This window comes from Mercenaria mercenaria, chromosome 15 (genome assembly GCF_021730395.1).
Source record: "Mercenaria mercenaria strain notata chromosome 15, MADL_Memer_1, whole genome shotgun sequence".
Classification (NCBI taxonomy): domain Eukaryota; kingdom Metazoa; phylum Mollusca; class Bivalvia; order Venerida; family Veneridae; genus Mercenaria; species Mercenaria mercenaria.
This window is the reverse complement of record NC_069375.1, coordinates 40279198-40305100: the sequence shown is the minus strand read 5'-3', so window position 1 is coordinate 40305100 and position 25903 is coordinate 40279198. Positions and strand designations below refer to the sequence as shown.

The following is a 25903-nucleotide window of genomic DNA, read 5'->3' as shown; positions in this document are numbered from 1 at the left end:
TAAGTTTTAATATAAATAAAAAAATACTCCTTATCCCACATGATCTTCTTGACCACGTTTACAAATAATTTTCATGAATAAATGGTGCATTTAATTGCCTGTCCACTTTTCAGTGAACTCTTACACATGTCTGCCACCATTTACAAAAACTTCGATCTTGTCAGAAAAATTGCATTAAAATTCAGATAAGGTGATGATTTGGAAATTTTGCTTTGACAGTTGAAAAAGTCAGTAAAATGTACTTACTGTAATTTTTATATTTGTAGAGGGTATTCAAGATGACGACGTTGACCCAGAGGATATACAGCCGTTCCCTACTTTAGAGCGATTGTTTGAAGGTGTAGACATACACACTGGATTCAATATTGAAGTGAAATATCCACTTATGAAAGCAGTGAGTAATCTGCTGTTGTGTAAGAATACCCTGTCCAGTAAATACTGACTGGAGACCTATGTGAACTATCTGCTCCTTTCATCTGCATGTTAGAAATCATGCTGGGGATGTAGAATTTCTTCTTGTTTGGAGGTTTTTCAGATGGATTTCGGAAGGTCGGTGGCTTTACCAAAATTGTGAGAGGCATCTTTGCCGTCTTTCTTATCACACATTGAAATGATGCAAACAAAGAATAGGTGGAATAGGGTGCTGTACATTTTTTCCACCCACACTTACAGTATTTCAAAATTAATGCCAGATTTAGCCAGGATGAGAAAATAAAGTCTTAAAAATGTTTATATTTTTCTTGGAAAAGCATTAAGAACAAAAATTCTCTGACTTCAAATCACTTGCCCCTCATCGATGAGGGTTCTTGCCTTACTCGGGGCTTTGAATTCTCCATCTGAGGAAGCCATCCAGCTGGCTTACTGAAGGTCGGTGGTTCTACCCAGGTTCCCGTGCATGATGTAATAATGCACAGAGGGGCACCTGGGGTCTTCCTCCACCATAAAAGCTGGAAAGTTTCCATATGACCTATAATTGTGTTGGTGCAATGTTAAACCGAATAAATAAATAAAAATGAGAAATATAAAAAGTATTATCACATGTTTGACGTCGCGGGAGTGTAATAAAGCCATTAAATAAAAATGATAATACACTAGTGTAATAAAGCTTTGACGTCGACGTCATGAGACGTTGGTAAAATTGACTTGTTTATATGGTAAAAGAAAGTCGAATTTTTGATGTTTCGACTGGAAAGGCTAAAATGTGATAAAAAGAATATTACATTTGTGACTTTCCATATTGAATTTATTAAACTCATTGAATAAAATTAATAAAATGCTCGGCAGAGCCTCGCATTTTATTATTTTATTCAATTCGTTTAATAAATTCAATATGAAAAGACACTCGTGTAATATCCTCTATTTATTCCATGTAATCAGAAAATTATAAGGCCATTACAGTGTGTGAGGTTAGTGTCTATTGTAGCACATGCAGAGTAAAGTTCACTTCTTTCAGGATGGCACTGGAAATATAAGTGACTACTTCGATATGAACAGATTTGTTGACATCATTTTAGCTGTCGTATATAGAAAACACAATGGAAGACGTATTGTGTTCTCAAGTTTTGACCCAGATGTTTGCTCAATGTAAGATATTGAGATTTTCTATGTTGAATGTGATTAAGGTAGTTCTGTATATTTGATGAATCGAAAGTGACAGCGTAAAGTTCTCTAGCATCAAAGCTTGAAAGTCACCATATGATTGTGTTGGTGCAAGTTAAAGCCAACAGAATAAAATAAAGATATATTTTATTTTGCTATATGATTGAAAATCAATAATTCTACAACTGTGGAAAGTTTCAATGAAATCTACATTGTGTAACTTTTTCTGTACCTAAAAAGTCGTCAAAAGTATGGTTTTCTAGTAGAAGCCTATTAAAGGAACAATATTTTTAAATTGGTCAGACAAAAGAAACAAAATACAACCCTGTCTTTTTCATTTAAAATAGCTTTATTTAAACTCCAGAAATAATGTTGCTTCCAAAAAGTATGGTAATATAAAGGTTTAAATTGTAGAATAATTTTTGTGTCAGATGTGCAGAACTGTCTTAAAATAATGAGTTCATATCATATCAGTGTATATCAGTCTGTATTTTACCATCATGCCATTTGCTTTCAGTAAAGTCTAGAGTGGTGATGTTATGTAGCTACATGATGATTTTAATAAGTCAAGAATATTATTTAGTGATAGTGCTGTGTTGATGCATTCAAATAGGCAGTATTTTTCTTTTTTTTTCCCTAGGTTTCTAAAGGACCAGAGATAATATGAGCCGAGCCATGAGAAAACCAACATAGTGTGTTTGCAACCAGCATGGATCCAGACCAGCCTGCGCAGACTGGTCAGGATCCATGCTGTTTGCTTTCAAAGCCTATTGCAATTAGAGAAACTGTTAGCAAACAGCATGGATCCTGACCAGACTATGCGGATGCGCAGGCTGGTCTGGATCCATGCTGGTCGCAAACACACTATGTTGGTTTTCTCATGGCATGGCTCATTTATTCATTTTCAGTGTGATTCTTAGATATATTGCAAAAAAAAACTCCAAATATATTTTGTACACTTTTTAACCCCTAGTTTGTGAAGGGTGCATAACAGAATTTATTATTAGATTTAATCTGCAAAACATCAAAACAGAATTTAAATCTGAACACATGTTCAAATATTTCCAGGTTGCGTTTGAAGCAAAATTTGTATCCAGTCTTGTATCTGACCCAAGGTGTTTGTCCTAGATATCAACCTTATGATGATATAAGAACAAAGTCGGTAGAGATAGCCACAGAATTCGCTCTTAGTGCAGGACTGTTGGTGAGATTTGCTATGTTTCCTTTTTGATAATATTTTTGATATTTCAGATGGAACAATTATGTTGTGGAACAATTATGTTGCATGTAGGGAGCATCTCTCATGGAAATCAGTGTTTTTTTTTTCTTGACACAAAGCATATTTCTGATACTTTATACTTCATTCTGCACTCCTGCCAGAAAAATAAGTGGATTTCTGTGAACAGCTGGTTAAGATAACCAACTTTGAATCGCCAGCCCCTCAGTGCTCTGAATTTCTAAACCTCAATAACTGTATAGATTTCTTTCATACGATGAAGCAGTCAAGGAAGGTGGTTCTACCCAGGTACTAAAATCCGCCAGAAATAACGAGTCTTCTTCCACCCTGAAGAACTGGAAAGTCACCATAAGCCCTATAATTGTGTTGCTGTTATGTTAAACTTAACAAAACAAATCCCTAGAGGTACTTAAGTAAACTATTTCTATATTGAACAGACACATGTCTTGTTTTCTTTGGCTATCAAGCCTGGTCATAATCCAAGTTATTCTGAAGTTTTAGCGAACAAAGATATTCTTTCGGAAATAAAGAATCTGTCAGTAGAATTTATAGTATTATGGCACATGTTACAGTAAGGTGAATACTTATAAGTAAGGAAAGAGCTGAGTAGTGCCTGCTGTCTTATATCCCAACATAACAGCATTCAAAGCCCTATTAAAGTCCACATCAGTACTAATCCAGTTATTTCTTTTACAGGGTATAGATGTCCTCTCTGATATGTTTGTAGAAGACTTGTCCCTGATTAAATATGTGAAAGATTCAGGGTTGGTACTGTTTGTCTGGGGAGAGGGATGCAATGATAAAGATACGATCCAAAAGTTCAAGGATAACAAAGTTGATGGGATTATTTATGACAGGTAAAATAATTGTTGTCTGTAAGATGTTAGGCAAAGGTTGATGAGGATAGAATCTTAGTGAGATAACAATGTTTTTGATCATTTGGGACAGGTAAAATATTTATTGTCTGTAAGATGTTAGGCAAAGAATGATGAGGATAATAGATAACAAAGTTGATGGAATCATTTATGACACTCAGGTAAAATATATTTGTCTGTAACATGTTAGGCAAAGTTTGATGGTGGCAGAATTTTAATTAGATAACAATGTTGTTGGAATCATTTACGACAGGTAAAATATACTTTTGTCTGTAAGATGTTAAGCAAAGGTTGATGAGGATAGAATCTTAGTGAGATAACAAAGTTGATGGAATCATTTGACAGGTAAAATATTTATTGTCTGTTAGATGTTAAGCAAAGGTTGATGAGGATAGAATCTTAGTGAGATAACAAAGTTAATGGAATCATTTATGACAGGTAAAACATCTGTCAGGTGTAACAGTTAGATAAAGTTTGTTGAGGATAGAACCTTAGTTAGATAACAGTGTTGAGGGAATCACTTTATGGCAGGGCTTCGGAAATTTGCCGGTTTGTTAAAGTTTATGGTAAGTTGTATGTATTTTGTCTGCTTGATGCAAGTATTTTTATCTGTAAGATGTTAGGCAGAGTTTGATGAGAGTAGAATCTTAGAGAGATAACAAAGTTGATGGAATCACTTTTGAAAAGTTATATTTATTTGTGTCTGTATAAGATGTTACACATAAATAGTTTAGAATAGAATCTTGTAAGATAAAAAAGTAAAGCGATTTAGTAAATGTCTCATTTCAGGTACTCTTATGATTTCTCAAAAATGAGTGATTTTCTTGATCAAAGTAATAGGATATATTGTCATTGAATTGGTGCATGTCCATTTTCTCAAATTTCCTTTTATAATTTTTAGCTCGACTATACGAAGTATGGAGAGCTGTCCAACTTGACCTGGCGCCGGCGTCCTTCCGCGTCCGCACTTTGGTTAAAGTTTTGATGCACTTTCACTTTAACTCTGTAATTACTTGATGGATTTGTTTCAAACTTAAAATAGTTATTCCTCATCATCACCCACATCATATGGCACAAGGGCCATAACTCTCACACCAATATTTCGAGAATTATCCCCCCTTTTTACTTAGAATTTCAGGTTAAAGTTTTGATGCATTTTCACTCTATCTCAGTTATTACTGAATGGATACGATTCAAACTTGAAATAGTTGTTCCACCTTATCAGCCACATCATATGACACAAGGTCCATAACTCTTGTACCAATATTTCATGAATTATGCCCCCCTTTTACTTAGAATTTCAGGTTTAAGTTGTGATGCACTTTCACTCTATCTCAGTTATTACTGAATGGATATGATTCAAACTTGAAATAGTTATTCAACATCATCACTTACATCATATGACAAAAGGGCCATAACTCTTGCACCAATATTTCATAAATTATCCCCCCTTTTTACTTAGAATATCAGGTTAAAGTATTGATGCACTTTCACTCTGTCTCAGTTATTACTAAATGGATTTGATTCAAACTTAAAATAGATGTTCGACCTTATCAACCACATCATATGACTCAAGTGAGTGAGTTGGGTTTTACGGCGAATTGACACAAAATGGACTCTGGTACAAAAATGTACCAATATTTCATGAATTATGTCCTCCCTTTTACTTAGAATTTCAGGTTAAAATTTTGATGCACTTTCACTATATCTCATTCATTACTAAATGGATTTGATTCAGACTTAAAATAGTTATTCAGCATCATCACTCACATCATTTGACACAAGGACCATAACTCTTGCACCAATATTTCGTGAATTATCCCCCCTTTTTACTTAGAATTTCAGGTTTAAGTTTTGATGTACCCTGTTAGCAGCTATTTTCGCGTTACTAAGGGAATAAATGAATAAAGGAACAAAAAATCAATATTATGTTGCTATTATTTCCTATTAACTTCGTAAACCTTTTCTTTTCCACTATCATTTCAAGCAGAAAATCATTGTTCTAGTCCTTGTTTACTTTTAAACCCATCATGTTTCCGGTGCATGTGACTTTCACTTTCGCCAAGGGAGTTAATTCTAATTTCGCGGTACGGCATCCGACTTGATACAGCGCTTCCTGTGAAAGTGTGAAATGTATAGGACCCCTAAATTTTCAAAATAAATTTCGTGAGTGAGACATTAACAATTACTGCAATGTAAAATTAACACAGTGGACGGGTAACTCCATCAAATAGTTGGACAACACGCAATTCATTACCAACTTAACTGGTCAAATGATCGACGATGGGCAAATTTAAAAAAGAAAGACCTACGTTTACAAAAATAGGGTGTGAAATGTAATCAGCTTCCAAAGTAGGTCAAATTTGTATACTGTAGAAGGTGCTGCACATTGTTGTTCTCGCAAAAATCAAATACCGCAGACCAGATGTAACGCGAAAATAGCAGCAAATGGTATACTTCCACTCTATATCAGTTATTACTTAATGGATTTGATTCAAACTTAAAATAGTTTTTCCACCTCATTACCTACATCATATGACACAAGGTCCGTAATCCTGGTACCAATATTTCATAAATTATGCCCCCCCCACCCCCTTTACTTAAGACTTTCAGGTTAATTTTGATACATTTTCAGTATATCTCAGTTATTACTAAATGGATTTGATTCAAACTTGAAGTTGTTGTTCCACATCATCACCCACATCGTATGACACAAAGGGCAAAAATCACTCTTGCACCAATATTTCTTGAATTATCCCCCTTTTTGCTTAGAGTTATACTTATTTAATGTTCTTTATCTCTCTTATTACTTAATACTTTTGACACAGACTGAAGCTATTGTCCAATATCTCCATTGTTATTGGATTAAATACTCTAGTGACAGCTCCAGTGTCCTCAGATGTGCCCAGTTCCACTATCCAGCATCGAAATAGTCGAACGTGCTGTCTCCTGTGACAGCTCTTGTTACTTATTTATGTATAGTGGCAAAATTTTAAATATGCATGAAGTTGTTTTTAGCTCATCTGATTTTTGGAAAAAATATTATGAGTTATTGTCGTCACTTGATCGGTGTCTGCGTCGGCGTTGCCTGGTTAAGTTTTATGTTTAGGTCAGCTTTTCTCCTAAACTATCAAAGCTATTGCTTTGAAAGTTGGAACACTTGTTCACTATCATAAGCTGACCCTGTACATCAAGAAACATAACTCCATCCTGCTTTTTGCAAGATTTATGGCCCCTTTTGTACTTAGAAAATATCAGATTTCTTGGTAAGTTTTATGTTTAGGTCAGCTTTTCTCCTAAACTATCAAAGCTATTGCTTTAAAACTTGCAACACTTGTTCACCATCATAAGCTAACCCCGTACAGCAAGAAACATAACTCCCTCTGCTTTTTGCAAGATTTATGCCCCTTTTGGACTTAGAAAATATCAATTTTTTTGGTTAAGTTTTATGTTTAGGTCAACTTTTTTTTTTCTTAACTATCAAAGCTATTGCTTTGAAACTTGCAACACTTGTTCACCATCATAAGCTGACCTGTACACCAAGAAAAATTAACTCTATCCTGCTTTTTGCAAGAATTATTGCCCTTTTTTTGGGCTTAGAAAATCACTTTTCTTGGTTAAGTTTTATGTTTAGGTCAGCTTTTCTCCTAAACTATCAAAGCTATTGCTTTAAAAAATTGAAACACTTGTTCACCATCATAAGCTGAAACCCTGTACAGCAAGAACATAACTCCATCTGCTTTTTGCAAGAATTTATGGCCCCCTTTTTGGGCAAAGAAAATATCAATTCTTGGTTAAGTTTTATGTTTAGGTCAACTTTTTCTCTTAAACTATCAAAGCTATTGCTTTGAAACTTGCAACACTTGTTCATCATCATAAGCTGACCCTGTACAGCAAGAAACATAACTCCATCCTGCTTTTTGCAATAATTATTGCCCCTTTTGGACTTAGAAAATCACTTTTCTTGGTTGAGTATTATGTTTAAGTCAGCTTTTCTCCAAAACTAGCAAAGCTATTGCTTTAAAACTAGCAACAGTTTTTCACCATCGTAAGCGGACGCTGTGCATCAAGAAACATAACTCTATCCTGCTTTTTGCAAGAATGATGGCCCTTTTTCATCATGGGTAGGACAATATTTCTATTATACAAAAAAATCAGATGAGCGTCAGCACCCGCAAGGCGGTGCTGTTGTTATGTTAGCTTTTCATCCCCTTTCTTTAGAATGAAACTCAAAAGGAAAATTGGTATTTAAAAGTTTTAACAACCTGTTTTGATAGAAACTAATAAGCATCCTTGAAAGTGTATCTAGATTTACTACAAAATACATGTACCAGGAATTGCTTTTAATATGATTCTTTTACATTAGTACATTGTATTCATTTTGTATAATTTCAGGATTGACTTTTACAAAACTGGTGAGAAGGAGAGTATATTTAAAATCGAAGAGAAGAGAAAGCTGGACATATTGCAGAGAGTGGGTTCAATTTCTAGGACAGAAGATAGTGGTTCATTTTCTAGGATGGAAGATAGAAACACAAACAATGAAATGCACGATTCAGGCACCGATTCTCAATGATTACCCTAGATTTAGTTGACTTTCTTTTTTTTCTTTTTCTTTTTTTATGTGAAACAGTGCTTGGTGATGTTCGTTTTGATGTGAAAATTACATCCATCGAAATGTTAAGATAATGTTGTCGGATTAAAATATTGATTAAGTACTTTAGTTATATATGTAATACCTCAAAGATTGTTATACTTGGTCTTTTATCAAATAACCAGAATCAGGACAGGTCTTTTTTATTTTATTGAAGGTGGCAGGGCTGCACAAAAAGCTAATCAATTCATTCAGTTTAACTGACTTCAAAAATTTATGCTTCGCGGAAACTAGCTCATTTACCATCGGCCTAAAATTAGTTTAAACCATGTTGTTCAATATCATTTTTAGCTGTACTAACGGACTTATTATTGTTACGGTTTTAGTTTCATTATCATCTTCTTGTTTATGTTACTTTTTTATAAAAAGTTAAACACGTCATTAGGCGAAAAAAAAAAATTGTTTGTTTCCGGTATCCCGACCGACCCTAAATGTTTTTATGGCCTTGAAGAATATTTTTTTCAACTTTTTAACAAAAAGATGCAAAACTGTACTTTTTATGCTTTAAACATGGCCAGTGATGTTAGAAATCAACTTATTGATGCTCTAAAGGCATAACCCCCTTATTTGTATTCATTTTTTGACAAAAAAAATAATTTCTGAAAAGTCTCCCTTAATAAAAAAAAATTCCCAAAAAAAAATATTTTCCGACCTACCTACCCTAATTTTTTTGAGCATGTTACCGGAAACAAAGATTTTTTTTTTTTAGGCCTTATCAAAAATATTGCCAGGGACACTTTGAATATTGTATACCTTACAGATTGATTATGCATTATTACTTCTAAATGCAATGTGTAAGCAAATAAATTGCATGAACATTACCTTTATTTTGAACATTGTACATGTTGTATGAATATTGTAGGTTCAAATATATATTCTAATATGCTTTTCTCTGTTAAAACACTCTGACGCTGGAATGATGTCACGTTAACGTGTGGTGACCTCAATGTTTTTTGTTGCAGCCAAGAAAGTGCGCTACTATATTTCATCTACTGTTTTAGATAAAGGGCATATTAGAATCAAAATAATTTAAAGCAGAAGAGTGTTTTAACACTATTTATACACTCGTGCATTAATACGTCATACAAATAATTTCAAACACTCTTTTGCTATAAATTATTTCTTAAGGAAGTGGAGTTGTCTGTATTTATGTATGAATGTTAAAGGCTTTAGTTCTTCTATAGAATGATTGTTGATTCACTCTTACAAAGATTTTTGATCAACTGATGGATTTGTTAGGTATTAACATATTTTTCAAATGAATGAGTCATTTAATGTAAAAGTGTTATTTCTGCAGAGACATTTGCGCTTCTGAGTTTCATCTCTTTACTTCTGTAGCTTTAACAAATCCTGGTTTTATGTCTTTTATTGCATATTAGTTACAACCATGTCTCACCAGGTTATTATACCATAACCTAGTGACCCTGTTCTAGGAGAGTTGTTCAAGCAGGCTGTCTTAAATTTCCCTCATCATTTAAGGAGAGATTTGCCCATGATGAAAATATACATGGTGGGACACATTGGGTCTTCCTCCACCATTAAAAGTAGGAAGGTCGCCATATGATCTGTAATTGTGTCGGAGAAAATTTCCCTTTTATCATTACCTAGTGACCATCTCTTGATGAGATTTGTCTGTGTTGAATGTCTTTGATTATGCCCTAGATCCTAACCTAGTGACCTGTACGAGTAGATTTATCAATACCTGGTGACCCCCAAAAGTGACCATTTACGAGGAGATTTGTCCAAGATGGCCTTCAAAACATTAACTACTGACCCTGTACAAGTAGATTTGGCTAAATAGATCATAGTCTTTAATTTCCTTATCATAGCCTAGTGACCTTCTATGAAGAGATTTGTCCAAGCTGATCTGCATGGATTTCCCCTGTAGCATTGCCTAGTGATCATGTTTTGAGGAGTTCCAAGCTGATATCATTTTAGATTGCACTCCAGTTAATACCTAGTGACTCTCTTAAGAGGAGACTTGTGCAAGTTGATGGTCTTTGATTCCCTCCTATGATTACATAGTGACACTCTATAAAGATTTGTACAAATTAATTGTCCTAGCTTTCCCTCTTATGGTGAGGAGTCTTGTCCAAGTTGACTGTCTTTGAATTCCATAACTTATTGACATTTTAGGAGATTTGTCTGAACTGGTCCTCCTGGATTTCCCTCGTATCATTAACAAGTGACCCCCTACGTGGTTTGTCTGAGCTTTGGAGTTGCAGCTAGGATCAGTGCATTACATCTGTTTGATCTATGCTAGTTATTTTAATTTTCGAAATCTTGACTCTCCAGTATATGTGAAATTTGTTTATCTAGTACCACCGTTTATGTGTAGACCGAGTTAGCTTTTACACGTTATTTTAACAAAACCTTTAGTGTTAAAAAACAAAATCAAATTAAGACTTACCAAGCAAACCACTACCAGATTTCATTTTTATACGCCCGTTTTGAAAAACGGGACGTATTATGGGAACGCCCCTGGCGGACGGGTTGGCGGGCGGGCGGGCGGTTGGCGTCCACAGACCTTGTCCGGAGCATATCTTCTACATGCATGAAGGGATTTTGATGAAACTTGGCACAGTTGTTCACCATCATGTGACAGAGTATCATGCACAAGAACCAGGTCCCTAGGTCTAAGGTCAAGGTCACACTTAGAGGTCAAAGGTCAAATTCAAGAATGACTTTGTCCAGAGCATATCTTCTTCATGCATAGAGGGATTTTGATGAAAGTTGGCACAATTGTTCATCATCATGAGAAGGAGTGTCATGCGCAAGAACCAGGTCCCTAGGTCTAAGGTCAAGGTCACACTTAGAGGTCAAAGGATACAAGAATGAAAACTTTGTCCGGAGCATTTCTTCTTCATGCATAGAGGGATTTTGATATAACTTGGCACAAATGTTCACCACCATGAGGCGGAGTGTCATGCGCAAGAACCAGGTCTCTAGGTCTAAGGTCAAGGTCACACTTAGAGGTCAAAGGATATAAGAATGAAAACCTTGTCCGGAGCATTTCTTCTTCATGCATAGAGGGATTTTGATATAACTTGGCACAAATGTTCACCACCACGAGACGTAGTGTCATGCGCAAGAACCAGGTCCCTAGGTCTAAGGTCAAGGTCACACTTAGAGGCCAAAGGTCAGATACAAGAATGACTTTGTCCGAAGCATTTCTTCTTCATGCATGGAGGGATTTTGATGTAACTTGACACAATTATACATCATCATGAAACGAAGTGTCATGTGCAGTTTGCTTCTTTAGAATTACTTCCCTTTGTTGTTACTATAAATAGCTTATATTGTAAGTTTTTCATTACTAGTCGTAGGGAAAAATCGAGACCACTTTTCTGTAGTACAACATGCATGCTACATCCAATTTTGAGGTGTATTTTGACCAGTCTCTACCTGGTAAAGATTTTTGTGAGGACTTACATTTTTTTTTTTTGATTTTTTTTTTTTTTTTTTTTTTTTTCAAGATTAACTTCCCTTAGTTGTTACTATAAATAACTTATATTGTAACTTTTTTATAATTGAGCGTAGGGAAAAACCAAGACCACTTTTCTGTGGTACAACATAGATGTTACTTTCCAATTTTAGGTGTATTTTAAGGTATCTCTACCTGGTAAGGAGTTTTTTTGTGGACTAAGAAAAACAAAACACTTAGTTATTACAAAAATTACCACAAAATTAAAATTCCATTTGCAAATACAGGTGCTAGAGTAAAGAAATTTGCTGTGACGGGCGTATATTGTGACATTCTTGCACTCTTGTTTAAAAAAAGATTTGTTATATTTATTAAAGATAAGATTGTTATACAATAGAAGCTATATTTTGTTGCTTGTTTAAGCATCAGTCCAAATGTATTTATTTTATTTAACATTTTATCCATTGTAAATGTGAATAGTGTCTTTTTTTAGCTCACATGTCACAAAGTGACAAGGTGAGCTATTGTGACCGCTTGATGTCTGTCATGCGTCATCTGTTGTCCGTCAACAATTTGTAAAAAATCTTCTTATTGAAAACCACTGGGCAGAATAACACCAAACTTCACAGGAATGATCCTTGGGTGGCCCCCTTTCAAAATTGTTCAAAGAATTGAATTCCATGCAGAACTCTGGTTGCCATGGCAACCAAAAGGAAAAACTTTAAAAATCTTCTTCTCAAAAACCAGAACCAAGTTTGTTCAAATCATGACCCCGTGGTCAAAATTGACCCCGCCCCAGGGGTCACTTGATTTTACATAAGAAAATCTTAAAAAATCTTCTTCTCAAAAACCAGAAGCCCTAGAGCTTAGATATTTGACATGTAGCATTGCCTAGTGGACCTCTACTAAAATTGTTCAAATCATGACCCCGGAGTCAAAATTGACTCCGCCCCAGGAGTCACTTGATTTTACATAGGAAAATCTTCAAAAAATTTCTAAAAATAAACCAGAAGGCCTAGAGCTTAGATATTTCACATGTAGCATTGCCTAGTGGACCTCTACAAAATTTGTTCAAATCATGACCCCCGGGGTCAAAATTGACCCCGCCCCAGGGGTCACTTGATTTTACATAGGAAAATCTTAAAAAATCTTCTCAAAAACCAGAAGCCCTAGAGCTTAGATATTTGACATGTAGCATTGCCTAGTGGACCTCTAATAAAGTTGTTCAAATTATGACCCGGGGGTTAAAATTGACCCTGCCCTAGGGGTCACTTGATTCTACATAGGAAAATCTTCAAAAAATTTCTAAAAATAAACCAGAAGGCCTAGAGCTTAGATATTTGACATGTAGCATTACCTAGTGGAACTCTACAAAATTTGTTCATATAATGACCCCATGGGTCAAAATTGACCCCGCCCCTGGGGTCACTTGATTTTACATAGGAAAATCTTCAAAAATTTTCTAAAAATAAACCAGAAGGCCTAGAGCCTAGATATTTCACTTGTAACATTGCCTAGTGGACCTCTACTAAAATTGTTCAAATCATGACCCCAGGGTCAAAATTGACCTCGCCCCAGGGGTCACTTGATTTTACATAGGAAAATCTTCAAAAAATTTCTAAAAATAAACCAGAAGGCCTAGAGCTTAGATATTTCACATGTAGCATTGCCTAGTGGACCTCTACAAAATTTGTTCAAATCATGACCCCCAGGGTCAAAATTGACCCCGCCCCAGGGGTCACTTGATTTTACATAGGAAAATCTTAAAAAATCTTCTCAAAAACCAGAAGCCCTAGAGCTTAGATATTTGACATGTAGCATTGCCTGGTGGACCTCTAATAAAGTTGTTCAAATTATGACCTGGGGGTTAAAATTGACCCTGCCCTAGGGGTCACTTGATTTTACATAGGAAAATCTTCAAAAAATTTCTAAAAATAAACCAGAAGGCCTAGAGCTTAGATATTTGACATGTAGCATTACCTAGTGGACCTCTACAAAATTTGTTCATATAATGACCCCATGGGTCAAAATTGACCCCGCCCCTGGGGTCACTTGATTTTACATAGGAAAATCTTCAAAAATTTTCTAAAAATAAACCAGAAGGCCTAGAGCCTAGATATTTCACTTGTAACATTGCCTAGTGGACCTCTACTAAAATTGTTCAAATCATGACCCCAGGGTCAAAATTGACCCCGCCCCAGGGGTCACTTGATTTTACATAGGAAAATCTTCAAAAAAATTCTAAAAATAAACCAGAAGGCCTAGAGCTTAGATATTTCACATGTAGCATTGCCTAGTGGACCTCTACAAAATTTGTTCAAATCATGACCCCCAGGGTCAAAATTGACCCCGCCCCAGGGGTCACTTGATTTTACATAGGAAAATATTAAAAAATCTTCTTCTCAAAAACCAGAAGCCCTAGAGCTTAGATATTTGACATGTAGCATTGCCTAGTGGACCTCTAATAAAGTTGTTCAAATTATGACCTGGGGGTCAAAATTGACCCTGCCCTAGGGGTCACTTGATTTTACATAGGAAAATCTTCAAAAATTTTCTTAGAATAAACCAGAAGGCCTAGAGCTTAGATATTTGACATGTAGCATTGCGTAGTGGACCTCTACAAAATTTATTCAAATCATGACCCCCGAGGTCAAGATTGACCCTGCCCCTGGGGTCACTTGATTTTACATAGGAAAATCTTAAAAAATCTTCTCAAAAACCAGAAGCCCTAGAGCTTAGATATTTGACATGTAGCATTGCCTAGTGGACCTCTAATAAAGTTGTTCAAATTATGACCCGGGGGTTAAAATTGACCCTGCCCTAGGGGTCACTTGATTCTACATAGGAAAATCTTCAAAAAATTTCTAAAAATAAACCAGAAGGCCTAGAGCTTAGATATTTGACATGTAGCATTACCTAGTGGAACTCTACAAAATTTGTTCATATAATGACCCCATGGGTCAAAATTGACCCCGCCCCTGGGGTCACTTGATTTTACATAGGAAAATCTTCAAAAATTTTCTAAAAATAAACCAGAAGGCCTAGAGCCTAGATATTTCACTTGTAACATTGCCTAGTGGACCTCTACTAAAATTGTTCAAATCATGACCCCAGGGACAAAATTGACCTCGCCCCAGGGGTCACTTGATTTTACATAGGAAAATCTTCAAAAAATTTCTAAAAATAAACCAGAAGGCCTAGAGCTTAGATATTTCACATGTAGCATTGCCTAGTGGACCTCTACAAAATTTGTTCAAATCATGACCCCCAGGGTCAAAATTGACTCCGCCCCAGGGGTCACTTGATTTTACATAGGAAAATCTTAAAAAATCTTCTCAAAAACCAGAAGCCCTAGAGCTTAGATATTTGACATGTAGCATTGCCTGGTGGACCTCTAATAAAGTTGTTCAAATTATGACCTGGGGGTTAAAATTGACCCTGCCCTAGGGGTCACTTGATTTTACATAGGAAAATCTTCAAAAAATTTCTAAAAATAAACCAGAAGGCCTAGAGCTTAGATATTTGACATGTAGCATTACCTAGTGGAACTCTACAAAATTTGTTCATATAATGACCCAATGGGTCAAAATTGACCCCGCCCCTGGGTCACTTGATTTTACATAGGAAAATCTTCAAAAATTTTCTAAAAATAAACCAGAAGGCCTAGAGCCTAGATATTTCACTTGTAACATTGCCTAGTGGACCTCTACTAAAATTGTTCAAATCATGACCCCAGGGTCAAAATTGACCCCGCCCCAGGGGTCACTTGATTTTACATAGGAAAATCTTCAAAAAAATTCTAAAAATAAACCAGAAGGCCTAGAGCTTAGATATTTCACATGTAGCATTGCCTAGTGGACCTCTACAAAATTTGTTCAAATCATGACCCCCAGGGTCAAAATTGACCCCGCCCCAGGGGTCACTTGATTTTACATAGGAAAATATTAAAAAATCTTCTTCTCAAAAACCAGAAGCCCTAGAGCTTAGATATTTGACATGTAGCATTGCCTAGTGGACCTCTAATAAAGTTGTTCAAATTATGACCTGGGGGTCAAAATTGACCCTGCCCTAGGGGTCACTTGATTTTACATAGGAAAATCTTCAAAAATTTTCTTAGAATAAACCAGAAGGCCTAGAGTTTAGATATTTGACATGTAGCATTGCGTAGTGGACCTCTACAAAATTTATTCAAGTCATGACCCCCGAGGTCAAGATTGACCCTGCCCCTGGGGTCACTTGATTTTACATAGGAAAATCTTCAAAAAATTTCTAAAAATAAATCAGAAGGCCTAGATCTTAGATATTTGACATATAGCGTTGCCTATTAGACTTCTACAAAATTTATTCAAATCATGACCCCTGGGATCATATTGACCCTGCCCCATGGGGTTACTTGATTGTAGATAGAAAAATCTTCAAAATTTCCTAAAAATAAACCAGAAGGCCTAGATCTTTGATATTTGACATGTAGCATTGCCTAGTGGACCTCTACAAAATTTGTTCAAATCTTGTTAAAATGTGTATGCCTATGTGCTCTATGTCAAAACTTGATCATATCATTTTGAGCAATGGTACTCATGTGAGCGATACAGTGCCATCATGGCCCTCTTGTTCATTTTTATTATGTTCACCTGCTAACAGGGTACTTATATATATATATGTTTATAGGGAATTTGATCATAATATAACCAGTCGGCTTTGTGGGTTAAAATCCTTGCACAAGGATGTAGTATTCTTTTATGTAAGGAAGCCACACAGCATGTTGTAGATGGTTCTATCCAGTTGCCTTAAATAATGCTTGGAGGTGAAGTTTTTTCCCTCCTGTTAAAAGCTGGACTTGTATATTTGTGTCACCCCAAAACAACAAAAATCATAACATTAGTTTTAACTTGACCTTTTGTAAATGACTTTGTCTGCTTTCTTTCTCTTACCCATTAAGAAAATCTTCTTCTTACAGGTGCTAATTTTTTGTGCCGGTCATTCAGTGTCTCAAAAGTGTGGTCATTTTGCTGTTATAATTTCTTACTTGTAATAGTATGTGTGAAAATATTCCATCTTTATAATTGAGCCGTGCCATGAGAAAACCAACATAGTGGCTTTGCGACCAGCATGGATCCAGACCAGCCTGTGCATCCATGCAGTCTGGTTAGGATCCATGCTGTTCGCTAACAGTTTCTCTAATTATGTCTTCCCCAGGAGACATATTGTTTTTGCCCTGTCCGTCCGTCCGTCCTTCTGTCCGTCCGTCCCTCCGTCCGTCCGTACGTCACACTTCATTTCCGAGCAATAACTGGAGAACCATTTGACCTAGAACTTTCAAACTTCATAGGGTTGTAGGGCTGCTGGAGTAGACGACCCCTATTGTTTTTGGGGTCTCTCCGTCAAAGGTCAAGGTCACAGGGGCCTGAACATTGAAAACCATTTCCGATCAATAACTAGAAAACCACTTGACCCAGAATGTTGAAACTTCATAGGATGATTGGCCATGAAGAGTAGATGACCCCTATTGATTTTGGGGTCACTCCGTCAAAGGTCAAGGTCACGGGGGCCTGAACATTGAAAACCATTTCCGATCAATAACTAGAGAACCACTTCACCCAGAATGTTGAGACTTCATAGGATGATTTGTCATGAAGAGTAGATGACCCCTATTGATTTTGGGGTCACTCCGTCAAAGGTCAAGGTCACAGGGGCCTGAACATTGAAAACCATTTCCGATCAATAGATAGAGAACCACTTGACCCAGAATGTTGAAACTTCATAGGATGATTGATCATAAAGAGTAGATGACCCCTATTGATTTTGGAGTCACTCCATCAAAGGTCAAGGTCACAGGGGCCTGAACATGGAAAACCATTTCCGATCAATAACTAGAGAACCACTTGACCCAGAATGTTGAAACTTGATAGGATGATTGTACATGCAAAGTAGATGACCCCTATCGATTTTGGGGTCACTCCGTTAAAGGTCAAGGTCACAGGGGCCTGACCATTGAAAACCATTTCCGGTCAGTAACTTGAGAACCACTTGACCCAGATTGTTGAAACTTAATAGGATGATTGGTCATGCAGAGTAGATGACCCCTAACGATTTTGGGGTCACTCTGTGAAAGGTCAAGGTCACAGGGGCCTGAACATGGAAAACCATTTCCGGTCAGTAACTTGAGAACCACTTGACCCAGAATGATGAAACTTCATAGGATGATTGGTCATGCAGAGTAGATGACCCCTAACAATTTTAGGGTCACTCTGTTAAAGGTCAAGGCCACAGGGGCCTGAACATGGAACACCATTTCCAATCAATAACTTGAAAACCTCTCGACCCAGAATGTTGAAACTTCATAGGATGATTGTTCATGCAGAGTAAATGACCCCTATTGTTTTTGGGGTCACTCCGTTAAAGGTCAAGGTCACAGGGGCCTGAACATTGATAACCAGTTCGATCAATAACTTGAGAACCACTTGACCCAGAATGTTGAAACTTCATAGGATGATTGAACATGCAGAGTAGATGACCTCTATTGATTTTTGGGTCAGTCTATTAAAGGTCTAGGTCACAGTGGCCTGTTCATGTAAAATCATTTTTTGGAAATAACTTGAGAACGACTTGACCTACAATGTTGAAACTTAATAGGATGATTGGACATGCAGAGTAGATGACCCCTTTTTATTTTGAGGTCACTTGATCAAAGGTCAAGGTCACAGGAGCCTGAACGGTGACTTGAGAACCACTAGGCCAAGAGTGTTGAAATTTAGCGGGATGACTGGACATGCCAAGTAGATAATCCCTATTGCAGCCAACTATCAGTGTCTCTTTGACTTTCGCTCCTGACTTCTATTGACTTCTTGCCTATAGGACTTTGCATTGGGGGAGACATGCGCTTTTTTACAAAAGCATTTTCTAGTTGCAATAGGCTTTGAAAGCGAACAGCATGGATCCTGACCAGACTGCGCGGATGCGCAGGCTGGTCTGGATCCATGCTGGTCGCAAAGCCACTATGTTGGTTTTCTCATGGCGCGGCTCATATGGTTAAAATAGTGTAGTAACTCAAAGGATAATTTAGAAAGAAGAATCTCAAACTTTGATAGATCTATACTGCTTAGGCAATTTAGATAAAGTTGTATGCTTACAAAGTTGATTTGATAATTCTATATATACTTATAAGTGTAGTTACACAGAAACCTGTTGGTAGAATGATCACTTTTAAAATCAAAATGTAGATTGATAAAGTCATAGTCTGAAAAAGTATCTTGGTAGATGATTAGCTGAGAATACACACAAAGAAAAGAAGAATAGATCTTAAGTCTGAAAATCAAATAAAACCAACTTTTTTCATGAGTTTTAACAGTGTTATTTAGCTATGGTATATGTCATACTCCTAAAGAACCAACTTATATAATATTGATAAATGATCCTTGGCTGTTTTATTTGTTCTGTAGATTATGATATTTTAGAGTAGGTGAGTAGATTTGCACATATGATGTTTTGATTAATATTTTTATGCACGAAAATTTTATGTACATAAAAGAATAGTTACTACTCCATTAACGGAGTAGTTGGTATAACTATTATACATGTGTATTAAACATTATGTTGTTAGGCTTATACATATTTGTACTTAAATGTTATGTTGACTTATGTCCATACATGTATGTTTGAAAAGTTTTGTGTTCATTTGTACACAAAGTAAAAGCCAACACCTGCACAATTGTTTTCGTTTGCTATCCCACTGAGATCAAATGTTGTTATGAGATGAATTAAAATAATATGTGTATTTTATCACTGATAAAAGCAATAACATTTTATCACATGTTTGATGTCGTTGGAGTGAAAAAGAGCAGTATAACACAAATCTCAGTATAATTTCATTTTGATGTCGGCGTCTTTTTATATCCCCAGGTATGAAGTATAGTTGGGCTTTTTGTAGTCGCGTGTGCCTGTCCGTCAATCCGTTGAGAGCGTATTTCCCAGATCACTGCGTTCAAGGTCAAGGCCGCACTTAGAGAGCAGAGGTCATATAGCTTAACTTTGTGTCAGCTCGGTGTTGTCTAAACCGCTGGGAAGATGCTCACTAAACTAGCGTCAATTCTTTACCTCAACAAGATGAAGGTCAGAGCTCACAACACGTTAACTATATCCAGTGTGAAGGTTATACTTGGATGTCTAATAGGTTAACTTTGTATCAACTTCATTTTCTAAACCAAGTCTCTTGGTCCAAGGTCACACTTGGAGGTCAGTGGCCAAAGTGATTTAATTCGTGCCTTCTCCATATCAGTCAAACTGTTTGGAAGATTTCCAATGAAACTAGCAAAATAACGCAGGGAGCTAAAAACACAGGTAACTACAGTCAAGGTCAAGGTCACTTGTAAAGTTTTCTTTAATTTCGTGACCAAACTACCTCTTCTTAGCTGCTACAATAAAACCCAAAGTTTAGATCAGTTGTTAACCTCAGTGCACAACCAATGTCATTTGGTTCAAGGCAAGGTCACAAAGGAAAGATCAAATGGAAGGCTTTAATTTGTGTCTGCTCCGTATCTTCATAACCATTGATGGGATTTTCCTAAAACTAACCCTGTCAGAACTTCATGCAGAGTGAATAACTATGTTAACTAGGTTCATTGTCAATATAGCACTTGAAATGTCAAAGGTCGTGATCCTAACATGATCGTCACCCTTCTATTGTTTCAAAGTGGCGTCTTCCTTCAGAGATAGCTCTAATTTAGTTTTATTTATTTTATTAGGTTAAAAAAATCGCACAGACACAATCAGAGGTCATATGGCTATATCCAGCTTTTATGGCGGAGGAAGGCCCCAGGTGCCCCTCTGTGCATTATTTCATAATGAGCGAGACTTCCGTAGGGCGTTATACGGCACATGTAACAATGAACGCTGTGGTGGATATCTCCGCGGGACACCGTGCGTGGCACAGATGTGTTGACCAAATAGAAGACCCATCAGTACATCGGCGTACCAACAGACGGCATGAAGAGAAGAACCCGAACTGCTCAAGGACTACGCTCAACGTGGGGGCGATTGGGGAAGGGCATCAACACGAGGGACCAGCCTGCGCCATGCGCCGATCAATCGCCATTTTAAGGGCGAGCCTGCCACACATTACCTTTTTTAATGTCATGCAGCCTCGTCTCAGGGATCTGTCGTTTAATGGTCTCATTGGCAGTGAGAGTGACCCACTTTTGTCTTCAGAATTATTTGGACTTTTTGGCTTATACTCTACGGAAATTGCGTAGACGTAAATTTTCTTCACCACTTTAGCTTCAAAAATTATTGAACGTTATGCCAGGGATCTATACTCTTACATAGCGTAAGGCTATACTGTGCCTGGTGGATGGACCTTTATTAAACACTGACTGACCGTCTTCTTGTCAGAAACAGTAGGCCCAATTTTAAAATAATTTTACACAACTGTTCCTTGGGTGACCCTTTACGAAGATTGTACAAAATGTTCTATTTCACCAAATGGCCGCCAGAGGGTGTAGTCACTTTTCCCTATACGAATGTAGCGGAAACTGTTTGATACTGTCTCTTAGTAACCTGTGTCATCGTTACTCAAACTTCTTACCCCACCTCCTCCCACCCACACCCACACCCACAACACACACGCACACTAAACATATAAGATATTCTTGTCGGAAAACACGGGCACAAAATTTCACAGACATTTTTCTGACACAGCCATCTAACAAAACTGTTCAATCATTCAGCGTTTCTCAGGTGAGCGATCTAGGACCATCATGCTCCTCTTGTTCTACTAATCTGTCCATCATTACAAATTATATATTAGACTGAAATATAATTACTCTGCTTAAATGAAAAACCGATAGGTCGTGAAGACTGCATTTAAAATGAAGTTAATTATTTCTGCAAGTGTAATTATTTTATGTGTTTCACAAATTGCAATGAAATTCTCGTTATTATGCAAGAATGGCATTCACAGAACCCCAAAGGTGAAATGAGAAAAACACAATTGATACTTGATCATAGTGTCTTTAACTGGTGCTAGCCTGTCTCTCTCGGCCAATTCATTTATTTGTCTGACCATCCCTTCGTCTTTCTGGAGAAAAAATCAAAATCTCGGGAAAAGTGCTATTTAATTAAGTTAAGAGTCCATAACGAACATTAAAGAAACAAGATACACCGCAATGCGTTGCAATTGTACCCGGCGCCACTGTGTTGGAATCACTTTTTGTTGATTATCTTATATGCCTGCAATAAAAATTCACCGATTACTAAGAAATAGTTTTTGCTTGACAGAGTCATACTTAAACGATTTGATGCAAACGTGTACCATTTTTTATGGAAATTCTACAAAAACGGCAGTCCCTCGTCAAACTGTTCAGAAGTGTTTACATTGATGACAAAGAATTGCACTAAACAAGTGTTTGTGGCTGGAAGAGTACACATTTGGCCTCCTGTCTCACTGGTTGTTTTCATTCAAACGTGTGTATGGGAAACTCTTTAGAAAGCTTACTAAAATGTTGTCAGCCAGCCATTTTATCCCCGCTTCTGGAAGAATCCCCACCCCCGGGCTTTGGAGCCACCGTTTTTCCCAAAAGTTTGGCCAGTTTGATCTGGAAAACTTTACTGAATATTTTTGATTTTAGAACACAATCTTGTCCAAAAAATTTGTGTTCTTTTTATTTAGTGTAGTGACGATTGTGGTGAGTCGGCTCCCCTTGAATTCAGTAATGTACTTGCGGCTGTATTCCTAATAATGAAAAATGTAGAAATAAATGAAAGTTAGGATATAACTTTGAATCACAAAACCGTCTATTTGCAAATTTTTCTTTCAAAAAGTAAAAGAAAGCGGTTCAATTTAAAATTTGCACAAAATATTCAAACTGTTTTATAAGAAAAAGTTTCATGATTTGACAAAGTAGTGCATTTCTGATGAAATTTCGGAGATGTCCTTTTTGTCTGTTGCAATGCAACTTTTCATAATTAGAAAGGGTGGGAAAAAGCCAATTATACGACAAACCCCCAGCAGAGCTTTGTAAAAGTGTTTTTTTTTTTAGGTTGTAAGCGGCATTTTATAAATAGAACTGTCTTGTATGAAACACTCTATCAGTTAACTACCTGCACGTGAAAATCGTGAACGAAGTCATAAACTGTGTCAGATGTAGAATGCCCCTTTTCAAGGTGAATTAATTTTTGGTTTTTTGTTAAAGGTATCAATATTTTGATTGCAATGCAATAAAATTTTAAACAACAAAAGAAAAATTTAAATTTCAACTAATAAACGTGGAAATGAACTTTAGACCGCTTCAGCATAGAAAATCTGAAATTTACCGAAAAATTTAAAAATTTAAGTGGGCGCGGCATGTGAAAAACTACGGTTTTCCCTTTAAAGGCCGCGATGCTCCCTTGAAGGCGAAGGTCGAGTGACGATGAAAAAAGCGCGACAGTACGATGCGATAACTCGACAGTCCGTCGCGGGCGCGAAGTATGACGGTGACAGTCCATCGTACTGTCGCGCTTCGCCATCGCATTTCGTTTTTCCCATTGTATTTTGCCTTCCTGTAAAATCATGTCAAAACTTATTTGTACGGTATTCCGCCCGAGTGTATAAATGTTTTTAAAACACGGTTTGTATATATTTTTCGTTTAATATGCCCTTAAATCTAAAACAACAGTAAAAGTAGTAGCGCTTTTTTTAGTGGCAACAAAGTTGACGTCACCGACGTTCGAGTGTCATTCTGCGTAAGCTTTTTTTAACAGAGCGATTTTTGATTTTAATAATCTTGTGTAACGTAAATTTACAAGAAAAATCCAATCTTTTGAACAAAACAAATTCCCAAACTTTATTGAAGGAACACAATTACAAAAGTTAGCAAAAACAAAAACTGTTTTCTAGACCTAATCAAATATGACCCGTGCCATGAAAAAACCCAACTCTCACGCTAAAGCTGTGTAAATCCTTTTCTCAAATCTGAATTCCCTTCAACAAGACAAAAAGAAAAAATAAAAGTAGGAAAAAAGGTATTAATTGGCAGCTAAAAGTGACAATTTTTGCGAAGTAAATTCTTTTTCAACAATCGTTTTAAATGTTCTTCGTTGGTTCCAAGCGATCTAGTTGGGAAAAATTTGAATGAAACGAGACAAAAGAAAATTTAATTGTTTTTAAAGAAAAAATGTTTAATTTTGGAAAAAAACACAGGCGTAAATTATTAAAAAAAATCTTATTTTATTGGTTTTTAAGATTTTATTAGAAAAAACCCCCACCAGAACCAAACGATAAAACCAAAATTGTAGTTTTTTAAAAACCCAATTTGGAGGTTTATTAAAAAAAACAAAACAACTTATATATATAAAATTTAAAACTACCTGGTAGAATAGGAAACAAAAACCAAAAACAACATTTATTTTTAATAAAAAATTAAATATTCTAGCAAGAATTTTCGGGCCCAGTTTTTTTCATTGAAGCAGTTAAAATGAAATACAAGCCCCAAAACATCATGGGAGGGGGGGGGGGTACAGCGTTTGTCCCAATCTAAACTCGAGTGGTGAAAACAATATCGTTCAACTTATTTTCGCCGAAATATTTCACGAAATTCACTGAAAAGAGCGCCCAAATTACTGCATAATTTCGGACCAAATATTTGGGGATTAAAAACCCAAAAGAAAAGAAAAATTTCAAAAACGGAAAAAATCTTTTTTCTCCGCTAAAGCTGTGAGTAAATCAATTATTTTTAAATTTGAATTCCCTTTCAACAAGCAAAAGAAACAAAAAAAGTAGGAATAAGGATAAGTTGGCAGCATATCGAGAAAACAAAGAGGAAAATGCAAACAGTCTTCTGATCGAAATTTTGACGCAGTAAATGGAAAAACAAAAAATACTTAAAACGATACTTAATTACCGGGTTACCTTGTAATTAATACCCCTTCTATGAAGCCTCGATAGATCACAAAGCCCATCGTTCCCAAAACCCCTCAGAGGAATCATTGCCTTAGAAAACATCATGCAGCATTCCCTGTTGCAGAGCAATAACGCAGCATTCCGCTGCTTGCAGGCACATAAGCGCATTCCCCGCTTGCGATTTTTAAACCCGCATTTTGTGCTTGCAGAGCACATAACGCAGCATTCCCCTGCTTGCAGATTTTTTAATGCAGCATTCGCTGTTGCAGAGCACTAAAACAAACATTACGCAGCATTCCCTGCTTACAAAAAAACTAACGCAGCATTCCCCTGCTTGAGATAACCTAACGCAGCCTTCCTTTGCAAGAAAAATATAACGCAGCATTCCGTGCATGAAAATAACCCAACGCAGCATTAAAAAACATAACGCGATTCCACGCTTGAAGATAACTATAAGCATTCCGTGCTTGCGTTAAAATAAAGCAGCTTCCCTGCAGGAATTTGTTTGTTTGTTTATTTTGGGGTTTTAACGCCCTTTTTCAACAGTATTTCAGTATTAACGGCGGGCCCGTTAACCCAACCAGTGTTCCTGGTTCTGTTCCGTACAAGCCGTTCTCCGCAAATAACTGCCAACTTCCCCCCAGAATCGGGTGGAGGACTAAAGATTTCAACACAATGTCGTTTATCAATAGTCACGGGAACATACGCCCGCCGGGATCGAATCGCGACCCCCCGATCCGTAGACCAACCCTACCTATGGCTAAGCGGGCGGGCTGTCATGCGGAAAAAGCACAAAAAAACGCATCCCTTTTTAAAAAATCCACCGCAAAAGGCACCTAACGAGCAATCATGCGGAGGGCAAAAAAAAGCGCATTCGACTGTTGCAAATAAACTAAGCGGGGTTCCGCTGAAAAAAAAAACACAATTTCGCAGCATTCTCGCTTGAAAAAAAAAAATTTTCGCTTCCGTGCTTGAAAAAAACATAAACAGCATTTCCAAAGCAAGAAAACACATAAGCAGCATTCCATGCTTGAAAATAACCCAACACAGCATTCCCCTGCAAAAAAAACACTTAACGCAGCATTCCACTACTTGAAATAACCTAAAACCCCGCATTCCCCTGCAAAAAGAACACTAACGCAGCATTTATGCAAAAAAAAAACACTTAACGCGCATTCACGCTTGAAAAAAAACCCACCAGCATTCCCTGCAAGAAAAACAAAAACGCGCATTCCACTGC

At 36.7% G+C, this 25903-nt stretch overlaps 1 protein-coding gene across 1 annotated transcript in view; it reads left to right on the top strand.

The window, feature by feature from the left end:
• LOC123551895 (glycerophosphocholine phosphodiesterase GPCPD1-like) overlaps nt 1-19497 on the top strand; it is a 69549-nt gene extending 50052 nt beyond the window's left edge. Inside the window, exons 11-15 of the mRNA XM_053525070.1 lie at nt 267-394; nt 1454-1584; nt 2668-2803; nt 3533-3693; nt 8107-19497. Coding sequence (XP_053381045.1) covers nt 267-394; nt 1454-1584; nt 2668-2803; nt 3533-3693; nt 8107-8287 — 737 coding nt within the window. The 3' untranslated portion in view covers nt 8288-19497. The remainder of the gene's footprint in view (nt 1-266; nt 395-1453; nt 1585-2667; nt 2804-3532; nt 3694-8106) is intronic.
• The last annotated feature ends 6406 nt before the right edge of the window (nt 19498-25903 follow it).